We start from the raw sequence: 16,008 nt of genomic DNA on the forward strand, positions 1-16,008 counted from the left end.
TATGGATGACCACTGGAAGTCTGCCAGCAAGCAGCAAGCAGTGTCGTTTTTACCCAAACTAGGTCCAAAGCTAAGGAGGTTAAACTCGTCAGGTGATGAGCACTCATTCAAAGATCTTTCCGTAGCCGCTACATCAACAAAGAGGCCCGGAGTATAAGAGCTACGAAGTCAATACTGATGGTTGGAGGATCCGCGAAGGGGGGCAAGAAGGGCGTGTTGCGTATGGATAGACAGTGAGCAGTGGTGAGTTGGAAAGCTCTCTCGCATAGAGAGTCAGCACGTGTTGATGATTTCTAAGAGATTGGAAAACCAAGTAATGTATAGCACCAAAACACGATATGAGTTCACTCTGTCGTGTCGAATTTCGAACACCAGTCATGAAAAACAACTCAATCTGGCTCAATTTTCATGTTTTGAATCATTTCATCCTATTTGAGGCACATCTACGTGGCCCTTTGTCAGCAAGTTGTTATACAAGCCCCAATACAGGCCAAATGTTTTTTGATACCTCTTTCCTTGACCCTCTAATGACAAACCAAGCAAGTAACAAGAAGCGAACTAACGCCACCCGAGCTGACCAAAAGACAGAAAAAGCGCCCGCGCAATGCATAGCCCGGTGACCCAAGGGCGACTGCTTAAGGCGGACAATGTCATTTCCACTTTGCTCGCTTCTAAACCCTCGCAACACCTTCCCCCACCGCCCCTTCTTCGAACCTCGCCTGGACAACCCAGTGCTCACCAAACTTGATCCCCTTGCCACCACTGATACCAGCATTACGCCAGGGTTTGTTTACACCAATATCTACGATCCAGATGAGCCATTTCGGGTCGCGTCCAGCGCCGTGCTGGAGCGCTTTCAGCAGCCCCGTTCGTGGTGCACCAAGACAAACGATATACTTTGCACGGACTTCGAGAGGCTCGCCTTCAAGGATCGACACTTCACCAGTGGATCCACCCACACCTGATGGAGTTTCCACGGCTAGACAGGCGGCACGGGACTTGTTCGCCCAGCCTACGATACTAAGGACAACGCGCTGATCTTCGTCGCCCAGAGCCTCGAATTCCTTGTGGCGACCGAGTAAAGCGTCGATGATTAGTTCAGGTGGTGCTTGTAGGCGCTTGAGAGCTTCTTCGGTATCTTTCCATGCACGAACGGAACCACCGAATTTTCGAAACATATCAACTTGCCGCCTTATGTCCTTGTCCCAATCGGCGTTGCGCTCGAAACCAAGAAGTGCAACCATGACCTTTGGTCCACGCTGAGCGAGCTGCCGTGCTGCTGCTATGGCTCGTGCTCCACCACGGTGATTGCCTGCTAGAACGACTATGACAGGATTGGCATTTGGGTTGTCGCGCGCCAGTCTTCTACCACCAGGATTAATCGCTGTGAGGGCGACTTCAGCAATACCTCTTCCCGAATTCTCAGCAATAAGCTCTTCAGTCAGACCAAACTCTACTTCAGCAGTCTCTTCAACCGCCAACATGCCTCCTGGTGTGATAGCAAAGCATTTGCGATTGTTCGGGACCAGACGCAGACAACCTTTTGCTGCATTAGACTCAGCGGGTGAGTCTGGAGGCGTAGCAGTGCGGCCAGGCCTGGGACTACCAGTGGCGTGTGAAGATGCATAGGGCCGATTGATGAATGAACGGTTACTTCGCGGAAGTACCCCTGAGCCCATTATATCCATGTCAGCTTGAACACTGCTGCCTTGTCGTGTAGGTGCTCGTTTGATAGAAGCTCTTGACATTGCTCGCCTGGAGTTTCGCCCGCTGCCAAAGTCGGATTCCTCTTCAGAGCTTGTATTGGTCGTGCTTTTCAGCTTGCGATCCAGCACATTCTCTGAAGGATGCAAGTTCTTTCCACCATGTGTTCCGGGCCTTGCTAGACGGTTGAAACTGACTAGGCGATCCTCGTCCGCTGTTGTATCTTCATTCCTAATCTGATTGAATACCGTGCGCTTGTCGAACTTGGAGAGATTGCTCTGGAAGTCGAATTCGGGCAGGTCTTGGATGTCGGTCGCGTCTTCGGTAGCCCAGCCATTGGTAGCATCAAGAGCTTGCTGTCGTTTCGTCTTACGATTCGAGGCGTTCGCTGCTGCAATGCCGACCCTACCACCAATAACCCCAGGTGTCCTGGTCTGTGGTTCCTCGGCAGCCTGTAGCATGGGCGTATTCCTCCAACCATTGCCTTTGCTATTGCTAGTCAGCTTATGTAGGTCCGATAATCGGGCTGCCACCTCTGCATCAAAGAAGCGCACGTACCCTTTCTTGATGCCACCAGCAGATTGGAAGTCAACCCCGTTCTTTCTCTCTTGGGCCGCAACTTCCTTCTTACGGGACTTGCCTCCCCTCCGAGTCTTCTTGCCACCGTCATCGTTCTTCTGAGGGCTCACATCATCCATAGGCTTGCCTGTTCTGGTCTTGCTGATGCTTGCTCTACGCGGCGCGATTCTAGCAATCCTCGTCTCATTATCTGCTTCTTCCGCATCTGCAATGTCCAAAGACGAGAAAGGCCCCTCCAGTGTCGCTGCGCTTGGCTTCCGAACATTGTGATGCTTCACCTGACTAATAGACGAAGATGTAGTTTTGGGCAGAGGCGCAGCGCTCGCGCCAACCACAGCCGTGATTGGTGTGGCGGGAGCTTCCTGGGGTGGTGCTGCAGCAAGCTGACTCGAAGAGATTGTAGTATTGGTGCGCTTTCCCATACTCAGGATCGCAGGATCGACGAATGGTGCAGCCTGGACCGAGTGGGAAATCGATTGACGTGAGCCGTTGCGTGCATTCATGGACTGGTCATCGTGCGGTATGGACGACGGCTGGCTGACAAGGTGCGGCATTTGCTGCGCAGCATTTGCTCGGACATCTTGGACACGGCTCTGGGGGTATTGCGCGTATGCCGGGGGTTCAGATGGTGGCTGGGGAGGTTGCGGAGGAGCGGGCGCAGAGGCATTGACCTTGATATCAGCAATCATGTGCCCTTCGACGGTGTATGAAGGAAGACGATGACCGGAGCTTGGAAAGAACACTTTCAAAGGTGAGTACGTATTCTTCATCTCTGCCGCGACTACAAGCGGTTTGTAAACATACCATCATGAAGAGTCAAGGTGGCCGTCTGCTGGTCAACACCACTCACGACACCTAGCAAGACAGCCCCAGGAGGATTCCGAAGCGTCACTGCGACCGAGAGTCCGACAAAGCCCGTAGCCATGGTTGCAAACGGGACGCACGAGGCTGTCCCAAAGTTCTGCCTCGGGCGGTTGCTAAACGAAGCGGAACTTCGCAAAGCGCAGCGATCGAGCACTGATGCGTTCCAGCGACGTGAGTCTATCGGGCGGAATGTGAGCGTCGAGAACCTCGAAGGGGCTTCTAGGGCGTATTGACAAGAGGGCGACCCCCGGATTGGAAGGGTGGAGGTGGAGGGTACAAGTCGCGCGCATGCACTGCCGTTGTTCCTACTTTCCTACCCGACTTCACTGTTTCGCCGATCGGGCTAAGCTGCTAATTCAGCCACAGGGAAGCCACCCCAACGGCTGCTGACGTAAGATGGCACGTTTTCATATGTCGCAAATGTAGTAGCCCTAATATAAACATATGCAATGCACGGCGATCCGGTTGCAAACGAAGCCAACGTTGTTATTTTAGGATTCCAAAAGGATTATTAAGCTCATGCCATTCGCCAAGTCCAAATCAAATCAAATCCAGGGTATCCACACGCCTTTTCCCTACCTCTTTCATCGCTCTTGTGTCTTTAGATCCTTATCAAATCCGCGTTGTTTTCAACATCAACAATGTGAGCCGGTAGGGCATGTCCCTGAGTCCTAAATAAGCTCCCATGAGGCCACACCACCAAACTTGCACGAGTACCCTTGCTTATTGTTCCATGTATCAATGCTCATGCCCCGAGCGTCTTTCCCATTAAATTCGGTGATCGCATTGACTGCAATCTTTTGACCTGGAACACCGAGCTCGACCCGAGGAACGTCGAGCCACCATGTATGCCCGTCGGTATTGAACGGCTTGTAATCTGGCTTGCGGCCATCTCTTCCCGCAATGCTCAGGAGCATAATATAGGGCGGGCCTTTGCCATGGCGCGCATTGTCCCAGTGCGGGCAGACGGTCGAGAACTGAAATCGAATCACTGCTGGTGCATAGGGGTCGTTGGCTTTGATCTGTGCTTGCGAAGGCTCAAATGTTCGCTCGCCCAAGCCGTGCTCCTTGAAAGCGTCGCCATATACCTGTACGCGGCCACCTTGATCATCTCGCATGAATTCTTCATAGGAGATGATGCGCCCATCATTGCGCAATTGTTGAGAAGCGTCCCCAGGGAAGTGCCGCAGCCCAAATTCATCGTTATCCATAGTGAACTGGCGCGCATTGAATGACCTTACATATCTATGGCAAAGTCAGTAAATTACCAAGTGAAGCCACTGCTCAGAAAACATACCCTTCACCACGCATTTGGCATCCGATATGCCCAGCTCCCCAGCATGGATCAATAAGTTTCCATTCTCCGTTGTCGATCTTCACAGCATTCCAGGCATGCGTGGATTTATAGGGTGGTACGGCCTGTCCAGGCTCTAGTGGTGTATAACCGAACCCCTTGGAGGCGCCAGAACAGACTATGGCTTCGAGACCTGCTTTCAGAGCTAGAGCAGCGAATAGACCAGCATAGCCCTCACATACTGCGAGGCCAGAGGCAATGGTCTTCTCTGGAGTAGTTGGGGAAACAGTGCCATTGAAGAACGAGTGGACATCATAGTCAACATTATGGTGTAGCCAGGTGAAAATGACGCGTGCTTTGTCGGTTGGCGAAGGAAATTGGGAGCAGAGTTGATGAGCAAGCCAGCCGACATCAGAGGAAGGGAGTTGAGTGCGTGGAAACTGCGCAGCATGATTGTCCGGAGCAGAGAAGTCCCGACATTTCAGGCAGCATCCGACAGCACCTGGCTTTGGCTTCGAGGCCATGATCGCCTCCAGATTGGGTCTGGATGACAATGGGATAGGTGGGGGTACTTTTGGTGAGGGCGTAGACTGGGAGGTGACTGCCGGCGGTCGGGTTGAGGGTACGGGAGGAGGAGAAGGCGCCTTATTATTGAAACCCATTTCCAATGCAGATCTCTGGGGAGGACGTTGTGGTGGTGGCGGCGCAACCACTCTATTCGCTCGCGGCGCATCGTTGGACGCCTGCCTCTGTGGTAGGACTGGGGCGGGCTTAGGCGATCGTTCGCGAAGGGTTGATTGTCTGGCAGGCAAAGGCGGACGGGCTGGTACATCTATATAGAATCACAGTCAGCGTCTTTCCTACTTGGTGTATCTGTCGAGATTTTGTGATATGATCTGCCATTGGCTCACTTGCAACTCATAGACAGCATGCGTGCACATGCTCATGTCTGTTTGCTGGTCTACTATGCTTACCTGGAGTCTTGACCTGCGGTGGAAGGGCTCGAGCAGGAACATAGTCACGTTTACTTTTCATCGCATTCAGAATAGCATTGCTCTGCTTAGAGTCTTTAGAAGTCCTTTTAGGTGGCAGTGGGGGCAGTTTCGTTGGATCGAATGCAGGAGCCCTGACTTGGTGCAATGTACCAGTGCTTCCATTACTGTGTGAGGCGCCATATGTCTTCACAGAACCTAAGGACAAGTTCGAAACACTGGAAGCGATTGTAGAAATGGACTCGGAAGACTCGCGCCTCCGTACGCTCGACTCGGAGGACTTGCGAGGAGGCAGTGTTGGTGTCTGTCGAGGCGTACTGCCATTGCGCGGGGGCAGCCGGGGAGGCAGTGCAGGCGAGATCTTTGGGCTTGCGGTCTCGTTTACCACTGCGGGCTGATTGCCAATTTGTCGCGCAGACGTTGGTGCATTACTGAGGATTGGAGGGTTATTGACCGTCTGGCGCGAGTAGGCTGGTGGCCGCGCGCTGGGCGGTGGAGGTGGAGGCGGCTTCTTCTTGGTGGCGGCTGCATCGAAGATATAGGACGGCTTCGCGCCAGGAACAGGTGTATGGACCTCTTCAAGGTTCAGTGCTGCGATCCGCGACTTGATGGAGCCCTCGGCCATGGCGTTCGCGTTCTGTGGGGTGGTCGGAGCGGAACCGGTTTAGCTGTGGCTGGTGACAAAGAGTCGATTGAGCAGCACTCAATCGTGAACCGTTTGCTTGCCGCGTCGCTGCGCAACTTGGCTGGAAGAAACCGGCGCAACAGAGCAGGTAAAAAGTAGACGGGAGAGAGCGATTATAACACGAACGAGTGACTGGGCGGCTGGACGTACAATATGAGTGACAGTAGAACGCCTTACGAATGGCTAGTGGTATTGATTGCAGGCAGCACAGCCTCCGACCCTAGCTCCCGCTAATCCCTGTAGTAACTCACTCCTCATCTCTCGTCCCTAGGCGCGTTCCTGTCTCTCTGTCCAAGTACAAGGCTGGCAGCAGTTGGACGCAGTCTTGGTCCGCCATGGCTCGACGTTGCCATTGAGTATCGGGCTGACAGCAAAGGTACCTTGGTTGTCGCAGCAACCATGTGCTCACATCGTGGGGTCATGAGAGGCATGCTGTTTCCAGGGTAGATGCACCAATGCAGTGTGACCCATAACAAATCCTCACCGGTATGCCATGTGCCGCACATGTACACATGGAAGACACGCCTGACATGATCCACTTTGCTTCTAAGAGCTCCATTGAATATAATTGACAAATGACGCTACTTTGTCAGACAACGTTATCAAGTAGTATGTAGGAGAACATTCGCCAAAGCGAACCAGTATGGACAGTCAAAACAAAACCATTCCCCCAGCCAGCCCAAATCCTCTACCCAACCAGTGCCTCCCATCGGTCCAGTACAATCTAGTCCTGTAACACCGTGACAATCTCCAGTCCCGCCTCTCTCCATCGACGCCCAACTGTACACGCAGTGCGCAAAAAGACACTTTTTGACTTGCTGAGAAGGAGCGGAACGGGATGGCGCTAAGAATACCACCCAACCAGAGAGTACAAACACTCGCTATCCAAAACACCAGAGACGGACAAGAAGAAAAAAGAGTGGGGGTGCTGCAAGATACAGTAATGACAATATGTTGGGAGTAGCACCACAAAGTGGCACAACGTGAAATGTAAGGATTGACAGCAAGCAGAGACTGCTTGAGTTTTGTAGATCAACAAACTGATCTTCACAAGATGGCCTCTACCTCTTGCGCTTCTTGCTCTTGTCCAGTGACGTGCTTAGAGCATGGGGGCCATCCACAGCCATGTTGTACTCGTATGATGGCGGAGGCGCCATTGAGACAGCAGATGGCACCGAGTTCTTCTTGACCGAGACGCCCATGTGGCGTCCATAGCGGCCCTTCCGGCCGTTGCCTTCGTCTTCACTGACACATCCGTCTGCACCAATACCAGCGTCTTTGCAGCGCTGGCACGGGCGTTGGCGATCACAGCCCTTCTTACTCTTGCGGCAGCGTTGGCACCGCGGCTTGCTTGAAAGGTCCTCCTCATCAACAGCGAGCTGATGCTGGAAGTTGATTGATGCATTCGAGGCCTTGCGTGACTGCGAGGGAAGAGATGATGGCGACATGGGGGCAGCCTTGTTGGTACCATTCGTCTTGCTCTTGCTCTTAGACATGGCTCGAGACTTGTTGGGCTTGCCAGACTTGCTCGAAATGGAACGAGCTTTGATGATGCCTGTCTGCACACGCTGATTGTTGTGCTCATCCGCCATCATCTCATCACTGACGCCCTTGAAGGAGCCGTCTCGCTCGTCCTCGTAGTCCTCGCCACTGCTGTCGGCGTCATCGTAGACACGAGTCATATCATGCAGTCCACGAGAGATGTTGTATGGGAGGGGTGGCAGCTCGGCTTCGTCCTCACTGCCATCAGCACTCTCATCACTCGAAGATGCTGCATCAGCCTTTCCGCTGAAGGCATCGTCAAGCGTTGAAGTCGAGGTACGACCGTGAGTGGAGAAGTTGGATGCATCGCCCAAGCGCATGAGCTGACGAGCAACATCTTCATCAGAGATGACGCTGATGCTCGTAAGGGTAGTATCAGGGGTGGGGAGCATTCCACTGCTGCCAGAGTAGCGGTAGTGAGAATGCTGTCCTGAGCCCCGCGCACGAGACTTGTTACCCTGCGCCGGACCACTCGATGTAGAGTAGGGCGTGACCAATCCTTGCATGTACGAGCTGTCACCTTGACCATAGCTTTGCGGCGATGGCAGCGGGTGTGAGTATGAGAATGTCTGCTGGTTGACAGAGTATGGCGAACCAGCAGTATTACCACTGATGCGTCGCTGAGGAGATGCGGATGATAAAGAAGTGGTCATGGGTACCTGGGGCGGAACGAAAAGTGGCAGCTCCTATGGAAGGGATGGGTGTCAGACTATTGCACGATGCACTCTCCCACCCAAGGTACTTACCGAGCTGTCAAACTTTGCACGCTTTCGACGCCCACCTTCGACAATGTTGTCGACACTAATCTCAGCACTGGCGAGTGGCTCCTTCCTCGAGCGGCGAGAGCTGGTAACTGAGCCATGCTCGCCCTCGCTGTCGCTGTAGTCGTCGCCATTCGCCTCAGCGAAGCTGTCATGTGAGCTGTTTCCGCGGCTCTTTGTGGAGGGGCGCATGCGCTTGCTGATTGAAGCACTTCTGCGGCCACGACTTGGGTGTGGAGAATGGCTTTGGCGAGCATGGCGAGACCCCGCTCTTGCGCCTGTTTGATTGTGCTGATGAGGCGGGAGCATCTGGAAGGCCTCTTCAAGATGAGGTCGAGGGCGGCGGGGCGAGACAGTCGTCTGTCGCGGATCAGGGGAGTACTCATCTGCATCCAGGCTTTCTGGGGAGACTCGGACATAGACAGTCATGCCATGTTCGAAGTTCTCGAACCGCGCGATGAGCGTGTTGCCATGGCGGTCTTCAAAGATGACTCCACGGCGCTCATACAGGCCGTAGAAGTTCTTCACTGTTGTAATGATGGAGTCTGTTGTATCGTGTGGGTAGATGTCTACCCGCATTGGTAGTCGGGCTTTGTGGGCTGGGGATTGGGGGAGTAGCAGCTCGAAGCTGACGTGCTTCTTGGGCATCTGCTTGGAGGGCGACAGGGAGTCATGCGCCGAGCCAGTCTCAGTGCTTGGATAGACATCCATCATGCTCGCGTCTTCCCTCTGGGGCGCCATGTCGTAGCCAGCCGCCGAGTGCATGGCTTCATGATGTCGGCCCGCTATGAGGTCTTCCACCTCAGGGAAGCGTTGTGCGCCAGCAATCCGAGGCTCAGCAAGCATGTTGGAAACTTGCATTACCAATGATCCGTGTGTTATCCGCGTATTCCAAAGCCTCTAGAATGTGAGGTTTGGTTGTATGTGTGTGTGGTAGGGGGGCGCACCAAGCCTGCCGGTGTCGCAAGAGCTTGGGATGAATGGGCGGTCGTGGAAGGATAAGTGGGCGCGGTGTCTGGATTGTATAGTGTTAGCCGATGGCTCTTTTTTCGCTTTGATGGCATCCGAAATGGGCGTTGTCCTGTTCCGTAGAGTGTGTGTCGGGCTGGAGGCCGTTGGGGGGTCGTCACCGCTGCCCAGTGACGGTCTCCAGGGAGGATAGCGCGAGAGGCCCAGGGGCCGCGTCGCGACGAGGTGTAGATGCCAACCCGGTCGCAAGGCGCCATGAGGAGCTATACATACCGGTAGTGGGTTCAAGGAGCGCAGAAAGGTAGCGGAGACGCTGCGATGCGATCCCGTGTGTCGCCGCTGGATGGCAGCGTCAGGTCAGCGGCCGGAATGCGCAGACCAAGATTGGAGCGATCTGGATGCCAGATCGCGAGCCCAGATGAATGAGATGCTTGATGAGAAGGTTGGAGACTTACGAGAAGGTGGTGGTTGTGGACTGCCACCGAGATGCGTTGGAGGTGGGTTGAGCAATGGCACCGAAGCGAAGCACTTAAGGACCACCCCGACTAGGACCGCTCAAAGGTCACGACGCACTTTCCAGACGCGCCTCAAACCACAAATTGACGGTCGCCTTTGCAATAAAAGCTTTTTGGAATGCAACTCGTAGGAGCAAAATGGCATCAAAAGCACAGCGCATACTCCCCTCCAAAGCATATGCGATTGCGCCTCAGTTGGTGACTAGTATATACACTACTAGGGATGACAGGCCACCCTTAGCCACGCAAGTGGGCTACGACCGCATTGAAACGGATTAACACATCATCTGTCTTGATCCTATCTAGAGCCTGTCTGTCGAGGCCGAAACATGAGATGCCCCCCGGCGCCAGCTATGCGCCCAATCGCGACATGACCCTAGAGTGCATGCCACAGGACAAGTCAGTCGCTTGTGGGATGCCAGAACACTTAGGGAAACGTCTTCCTGCTGCCAGACACTAGATGGCATGGTATATGGCCAGCAGGCCGATACGCTGCGTTGTTGGCTTGTATACAGGCGTCTGTTCCATGTGAATAAAGGGCCGGGTTAACTTCAGCACCCTGATATCCTCGGGCGCTACGCTGAGCCGTTTGGGGTCCAGCAATGGCGTACTCTGGGTCGCCTTTTGCAAAGAATTATGGTTGGAATGCTAGAGAAGGGTGTCGGTCCCCGCTGTGGGTGAAGCGCTGTGGATTCGTTGCCAGCTGTTGCCGGGCGTCTATTGGAGAGATCGCCATGCGACAATCAATGCCACACACACCTGCTTGCCTAGAGCCATTTGGTAGGCAATTGTCCCTGAATGAGTCGCCGCCAGCAGCTGCAAAGGCTCGTGCGACTTGTGAATTACGCGACCCTAGAATTATGTCTACGTCTGTCCCCGAAATCGTCTGATGATCTCCGACCCACACAATATGACGATACAACTAGTAGCGCGAGATCCCGTAATCAGCCCGCGCATAGTCGTCGCACCCGCTTCCGAGCACAAGGACCTGTCCAAAGTACTGCGCTGCCGTTTGTTATCTCTGTTGTCAAAATTCCCGACCCTGCATGTGCCCGAGCGATCATGGCGGAAGCACCTGCGTAGCGCGGCATGCGACTTCGCAAATCCGTGGCCAAAAGCTCGGACGGCCGCTCTAAACTAATGAGGGGTCAATGAACAACTGTAGGGCTCCCGCTTTTGGCGCAACGAAGTTTTGGTAGGGATCCACGTCGCAGACCTTTTGAAAAGACGTTGTGCGCATCGTTGGCTCCATGCGATCTCGCTACGGATGCCATCGGTCCACATCACTTTGTCGGTGAAGCTCTCGGCCTTGAGTGGCTGCGGCGGGGACAAAGTAAAGGAAACATGCGCCCAACAAGATGCGGAACGCATGCCTTTCACCGTCTGCCAAACGCAAAACATGCTTGCTTATTCTCTGGAGCAACGGGGCCGCAACAAAGGCAAGTGTAGGCTGCAGTTTGAAATTTGGTGGCAGTGCGCTGATCGATAGGCTGTGGGCGCCGGCCAGCGGGTCGTTTCTGCAGGTTCCAGACCGGCGCAGTTGTCGCAACCACATCCGAGGCCATCCATGACCGTGGGGTAGTGAGCACTCATGTTGTTGTTGACCATTGAACTGGTAAATACTGTGTTTCAGAGAAAGGCCGTCAGTTGAGGGAACTGCACGTGATTTCGCGTCCTGGAATCAGCTAATTGAGGCTTGGCGCGTCAGAAGTGAGGGGTCATGGTGGGTACGCGTAGCTGGCGCAATCGGTGCCTGGAAGCGCCAAAAATCGAGTGAAACATCTACAACTAGTAACCAAATACTTCAAATCACTTTTCGCATGCTGCAATCAAGCATGTATGGCGGCGCAGACATTAAACGTTTTTCATGTCCCTGATGGTTCCCGCGTTCGCCTCGGCAATGACGTTTCTGTAGGCGGCATCCAGCAGGGGCGGGCCGTGCGCCGGCACTAGGACGGCTCCGGCATAGCGCCGCTATCCCTGGTCTGGAGCTCGAACCAGTCAGTAAATAAACATTGAATCCAAACGCGCATAGCTCCAGACCCTCCATATAAGTTTACAAGCTCTTGTTGCCGTTGTCAACACCACTCTTCGTGCCACCCGACAACGCCGGCCCGCCTATCTCATTGCCGCCAACTTATATGAAGAGTTTCTTTATGGGCAACTGACCTGTAGCACTACAACTTCCGCTGCCCCTATCGTCCACTTTCTCGCAACCGTCGCTGTCAACAAACATACACCCAGAGACTATCTCGCCTTCTGCTGATAGCCTCCAACCACAATGGACGCAAAGGTAAGCCTGCGCCTTGAGCAGTACTTTTATTCACTGAACCCGGTGTGAACGCGCTGCCTTGTCAGTGGCCTTCGTTCACACCAAGATGCAATTCCACCCAGGCTGCTTCTCTTCAAGTTTTGCTAACCCAATTGTTTACATAGCCACAACGACCCGTGAGGGCTCTTCGTATACGCGACGAAAATGCGGTGCCCCAGCTACCTGCTGGCAAGACTCTGCACTCGCGCAACAAGTCAACACCAGCTCTGTCTACATTGGTGCAGGCTGGCGGCATCAAGGCTGCTGCAGCCAAACGGACTGTGTTTGGCGATGTTAGCAACACCACTCGACAGCCTACAGCAAAAGACGACACGCAAATAACAGGCAAAAAGAAGACCCTTGAGATCCTTAAGGATACTGCTGCTGTTACTGTCAAGGAGACTGTCAAAGCTGGTGCCCTTTCACGACCAGCACAACGACCAGCGACCAGCGTCTCTTCCAAAGAGAACGCCTCTAAAGATGTTACCGAGGTCGCATCTGTGGCCCCAAAGCAAGTCAGCATCGACACCAAACAATCCACAACCAATGTTCGCAAGACGCTTTCAAAGAAGTCATCAACAGCTGTATTCCAAGAGGCACCCTCAAATGCCACCATCGACACAGCCGTCGCCCCCGTAACCTCGCAACAGCCTCTCCCTGCACAGTCATCTTCATTTCCCAACGTGGACCGTGCCTCAGCACAGTCCGGACAGTCCGCGACCATTCCAGAAGAGGAAGAGAAGACCGAGACAAACAACAAGGCGGAGGACAGGTACGAATACCTCGATGCGCTCGAAGAGCAGGCGCGCGCCTTGGAGCAAGAACGAAATGAAGAACTCGCCAAGTCCAACGGCCTCAGCGGTCTCGAACAGGAAGAGTACTGGGACGAGGAGGAGGAAGAGACCTACTACGATGCCGACGGTTACACCACCGCTAGATCCCTTCGATCGCGCGGCGATAATACAACCGGCGGTGTTACCCTGATTCTTGCACCCCGTATTACAGCAAAGACACAACGCGAACTTGAGGCTGCGCGGGTATTCGTCGAGGCAAACCGAACAACCGAAGACGTCGAGGACGAGCAGTGGGATACCTCGATGGTTGCCGAGTATGGCGAGGAGATTTTCGAATACATGCACTCTCTCGAAGAGCGCATGAAGCCTAACGCGTCTTACATGGATCATCAGGCTGAAATCCAGTGGTCAATGCGGTCCGTTCTCATGGACTGGCTCGTCCAGGTCCACAACCGCTTCACTCTCCTGCCCGAGACCCTGTTCCTTGCTGTCAATTACGTCGACCGCTTCCTTTCATGCAAGGTTGTCTCGCTTGGCAAACTCCAGCTTGTTGGTGCGACTGCTCTCTTCGTCGCCGCCAAGTACGAGGAGATTAACTGCCCATCAGTGCAGGAGATTGTGTACATGGTCGATGGCGCCTACACAGCCGATGAAGTTTTGAAGGCTGAGAGATTCATGCTCAGTATGCTCCAGTTTGAGCTGGGATGGCCTGGCCCGATGAGCTTCCTTCGTCGCATAAGCAAGGCGGATGACTACGACCTCGAGACACGTACCCTGTCCAAATACTTCTTGGAAATCACCATCATGGACGAGCGCTTTGTGGGTTGCGCCCCTAGCTTTCTTTCTGCGGGTGCTCACTGTCTGGCGCGCTTCATGCTGAAGAAGGGTGATTGGGTATGTCTATGTACGCGTTATCGCGAATGAAGATGCTAACTGATACTAGTCGCAATCGCACGTACATTACTCTGGGTACACATTGACCCAGCTCCGACAGCTCATAACTGTCATACTCGAGTGCTGTGACAACCCTCAAAAGCACCATGCTGCCGTGTACGAGAAGTACACTGACAAGCGCTACAAGCGCGCTTCCATTTTTGTCGAGGCGGAGATTTCAAAAGGCTTTTCTCTGCCACTCATGTCTAGGGACAGCCTGGCAACTCAGACTTTGAGGCGAAAGTGAATACACTTGTCTCCATGTCGTCTTGGCCTGACTGTGTTCTAACTTGGCTCGTAGGGGTCGTGTGACGGCGCATCTGACGGACATTGTCGACCAACATTCGACAGTCAAGAGCGCGATAGCGTCAGCACCCCTATCTGGTCCAGGTCAACGTCAGCACCCCCACGGTCACCACCGAAATCTTCTTCATTCTTGCTTATTGTTCCCCGACATACGGCGCTTTGGCGGCTTTCTTGAGCATGCTCAACTTCAGCAGGCGGCGGATTCTACATTGGTCCCATCTTCATCTGGACATTCGGCGCATGGTGTTTATGGATACCCGACCTAAGTCTTTTCGTTCTCTCGTCAAATTTCCATTCATCTCTCAGGGTCTGCCTCTGTGGGCGACCCGGCTGTTCGCTACCTTATTCCGTTCCTTGGACGGGGATGGATGCTGAACACGTACGATCACACTTCTCTTCGACTGTATCTTCTTATATTGGAAAGTTTTTTTGGGCTCTATGACGAAGCCATGAGGTTATGAGCACTCCACCCGCATTATCTTAATTCTGTACATGCCGCGGCACGCTGATGTTCGGTTTCGGGGTCATCTTCTTTCGTTACTCTTTTTTTCCTCTTGCCTCATACTTCTCTTCAAGGGGGCTCGGCGGTTGCGGGTGCTGGAAGCACACAGGAGTTTTGAGAGGGCGTCGCACCAAGTGTGCCTTTGGGTTTCTCTGCGCTTTCTGCTGTCATATGGAGGTCCATAGTTTGGACTCGGCAGGTAGTCAAGAAAAGCACTTAATGTTTGCATCTTAAACCTTGCGCCCAGCCAATCTGTGACTATGCAATTGATATTGACTATTAAGCACAGCGGTATATATCCAGTGAAAAGTGAACATGTTGAATTAACGGAAGCACACGGCAGGGGCAAGAGGTATATTATGTCTGATTTTGAGTTATGGTCTAGTGCTGGCTTTGTCTTAGCACTACAAGACTGGCCGAACGACTTCGCTCGACAAGTTTGGTGTAACTGTCCACGAAGCCCGGTATGCAAGCGTCCTGCCTGTCAGTCATGTTGCTGACTTTACGTCTGAGCCAACCAATGTGCCCTGCTGTCTCCACACTCGGGTATCTCGTCGATGACTGCTTGACTGGCCATAGTCCAACTGTAGTATGTTCTGTGGGCGGCAGACCTATGTGTTGTTTACTTGGGTTCGAATAGAGAGTGATCATTGCGATGTTCCTTCTGCCGGTGCAATCAGGACTACCGAGTCACCTTTGCACTCGTTAGCTCTGCATTAATAGCCAGATACCGTGCTTCTCGCCTACCTCTTATAAAGAGCATCTCACTCTGCTTCTTGACTGTCCGCACGCGGGGTTCTTGGTCGTCATCGTCTTCCTCGGCAATGTATATCGTTTCCTCGACGTCGCCGAGGACAAGGTTGCAGTGGGAATCGTAAGCCTGCGCCTTACTGTCAGCTGGGCATGTTTGCGTATATGTCTGCTCCGGGTTATCAGAGCTTTGCAGAGACGTACATGAAGCCTGCCCTTTAGTTCACGGTCGCCGCGCAATTTGACAATGACAATCTCATCAATGCAGAGGCGCACAAGATCGAGGGGCTCGTTGGTCTCTTCTTTCTCGTCCATGGCGGGCTATTGGGCGTGCGGTGTTTGGAGCTCAGCGAATGGTGTCGCGGTGAACTTTGGAAGAGCGATCATCTTGGCGGAGCGGCAGCGGGGCTAGCGTGTGGACGCGCATTGAGTGGGCTGTGTGTCTGTGTGGACGGGCTGGCATTGCGTCAGGGCCAGGCCCTTGAAGTAACAAGGCCAGGAACACTT

At 53.6% G+C, this 16,008-nt stretch overlaps 4 protein-coding genes across 4 annotated transcripts; 1 reads left to right on the top strand and 3 right to left on the bottom strand.

Moving 5' to 3' along the window:
• Positions 1–671: 671 nt before the first annotated feature.
• On the bottom strand, positions 672–6,058 carry COCCADRAFT_37920 (uncharacterized protein; the record flags this gene model as incomplete). The annotated part of the gene is made up of 5 exons (XM_007715432.1): positions 672–3,025; positions 3,088–3,248; positions 3,865–4,392; positions 4,445–5,273; positions 5,416–6,058. The coding sequence occupies 5 exons, from the start codon at positions 6,056–6,058 to the stop codon at positions 672–674; spliced, it is 4,515 nt and encodes a 1,504-aa protein (XP_007713622.1).
• Positions 6,059–7,179: 1,121 nt separating this feature from the next.
• COCCADRAFT_27331 (uncharacterized protein) lies at positions 7,180–9,267 on the bottom strand (the record flags this gene model as incomplete). Its single annotated transcript, XM_007715418.1, has 2 exons — positions 7,180–8,319; positions 8,407–9,267. The coding sequence occupies 2 exons, from the start codon at positions 9,265–9,267 to the stop codon at positions 7,180–7,182; spliced, it is 2,001 nt and encodes a 666-aa protein (XP_007713608.1).
• A 2,919-nt stretch (positions 9,268–12,186) lies between these two features.
• Positions 12,187–14,190, top strand: COCCADRAFT_37922 (uncharacterized protein; the record flags this gene model as incomplete). The annotated part of the gene is made up of 3 exons (XM_007715433.1): positions 12,187–12,198; positions 12,342–13,904; positions 13,954–14,190. 3 exons carry the CDS (start codon positions 12,187–12,189, stop codon positions 14,188–14,190), a joined length of 1,812 nt encoding a protein of 603 aa, XP_007713623.1.
• A 1,208-nt stretch (positions 14,191–15,398) lies between these two features.
• COCCADRAFT_37924 (uncharacterized protein) lies at positions 15,399–15,816 on the bottom strand (the record flags this gene model as incomplete). The annotated part of the gene is made up of 3 exons (XM_007715434.1): positions 15,399–15,445; positions 15,499–15,631; positions 15,706–15,816. The coding sequence occupies 3 exons, from the start codon at positions 15,814–15,816 to the stop codon at positions 15,399–15,401; spliced, it is 291 nt and encodes a 96-aa protein (XP_007713624.1).
• Positions 15,817–16,008: the final 192 nt, after the last annotated feature.

This window comes from Bipolaris zeicola (genome assembly GCF_000523435.1).
Source record: "Bipolaris zeicola 26-R-13 unplaced genomic scaffold scaffold_105, whole genome shotgun sequence".
NCBI classification, from domain to species: Eukaryota; Fungi; Ascomycota; class Dothideomycetes; order Pleosporales; family Pleosporaceae; genus Bipolaris; species Bipolaris zeicola.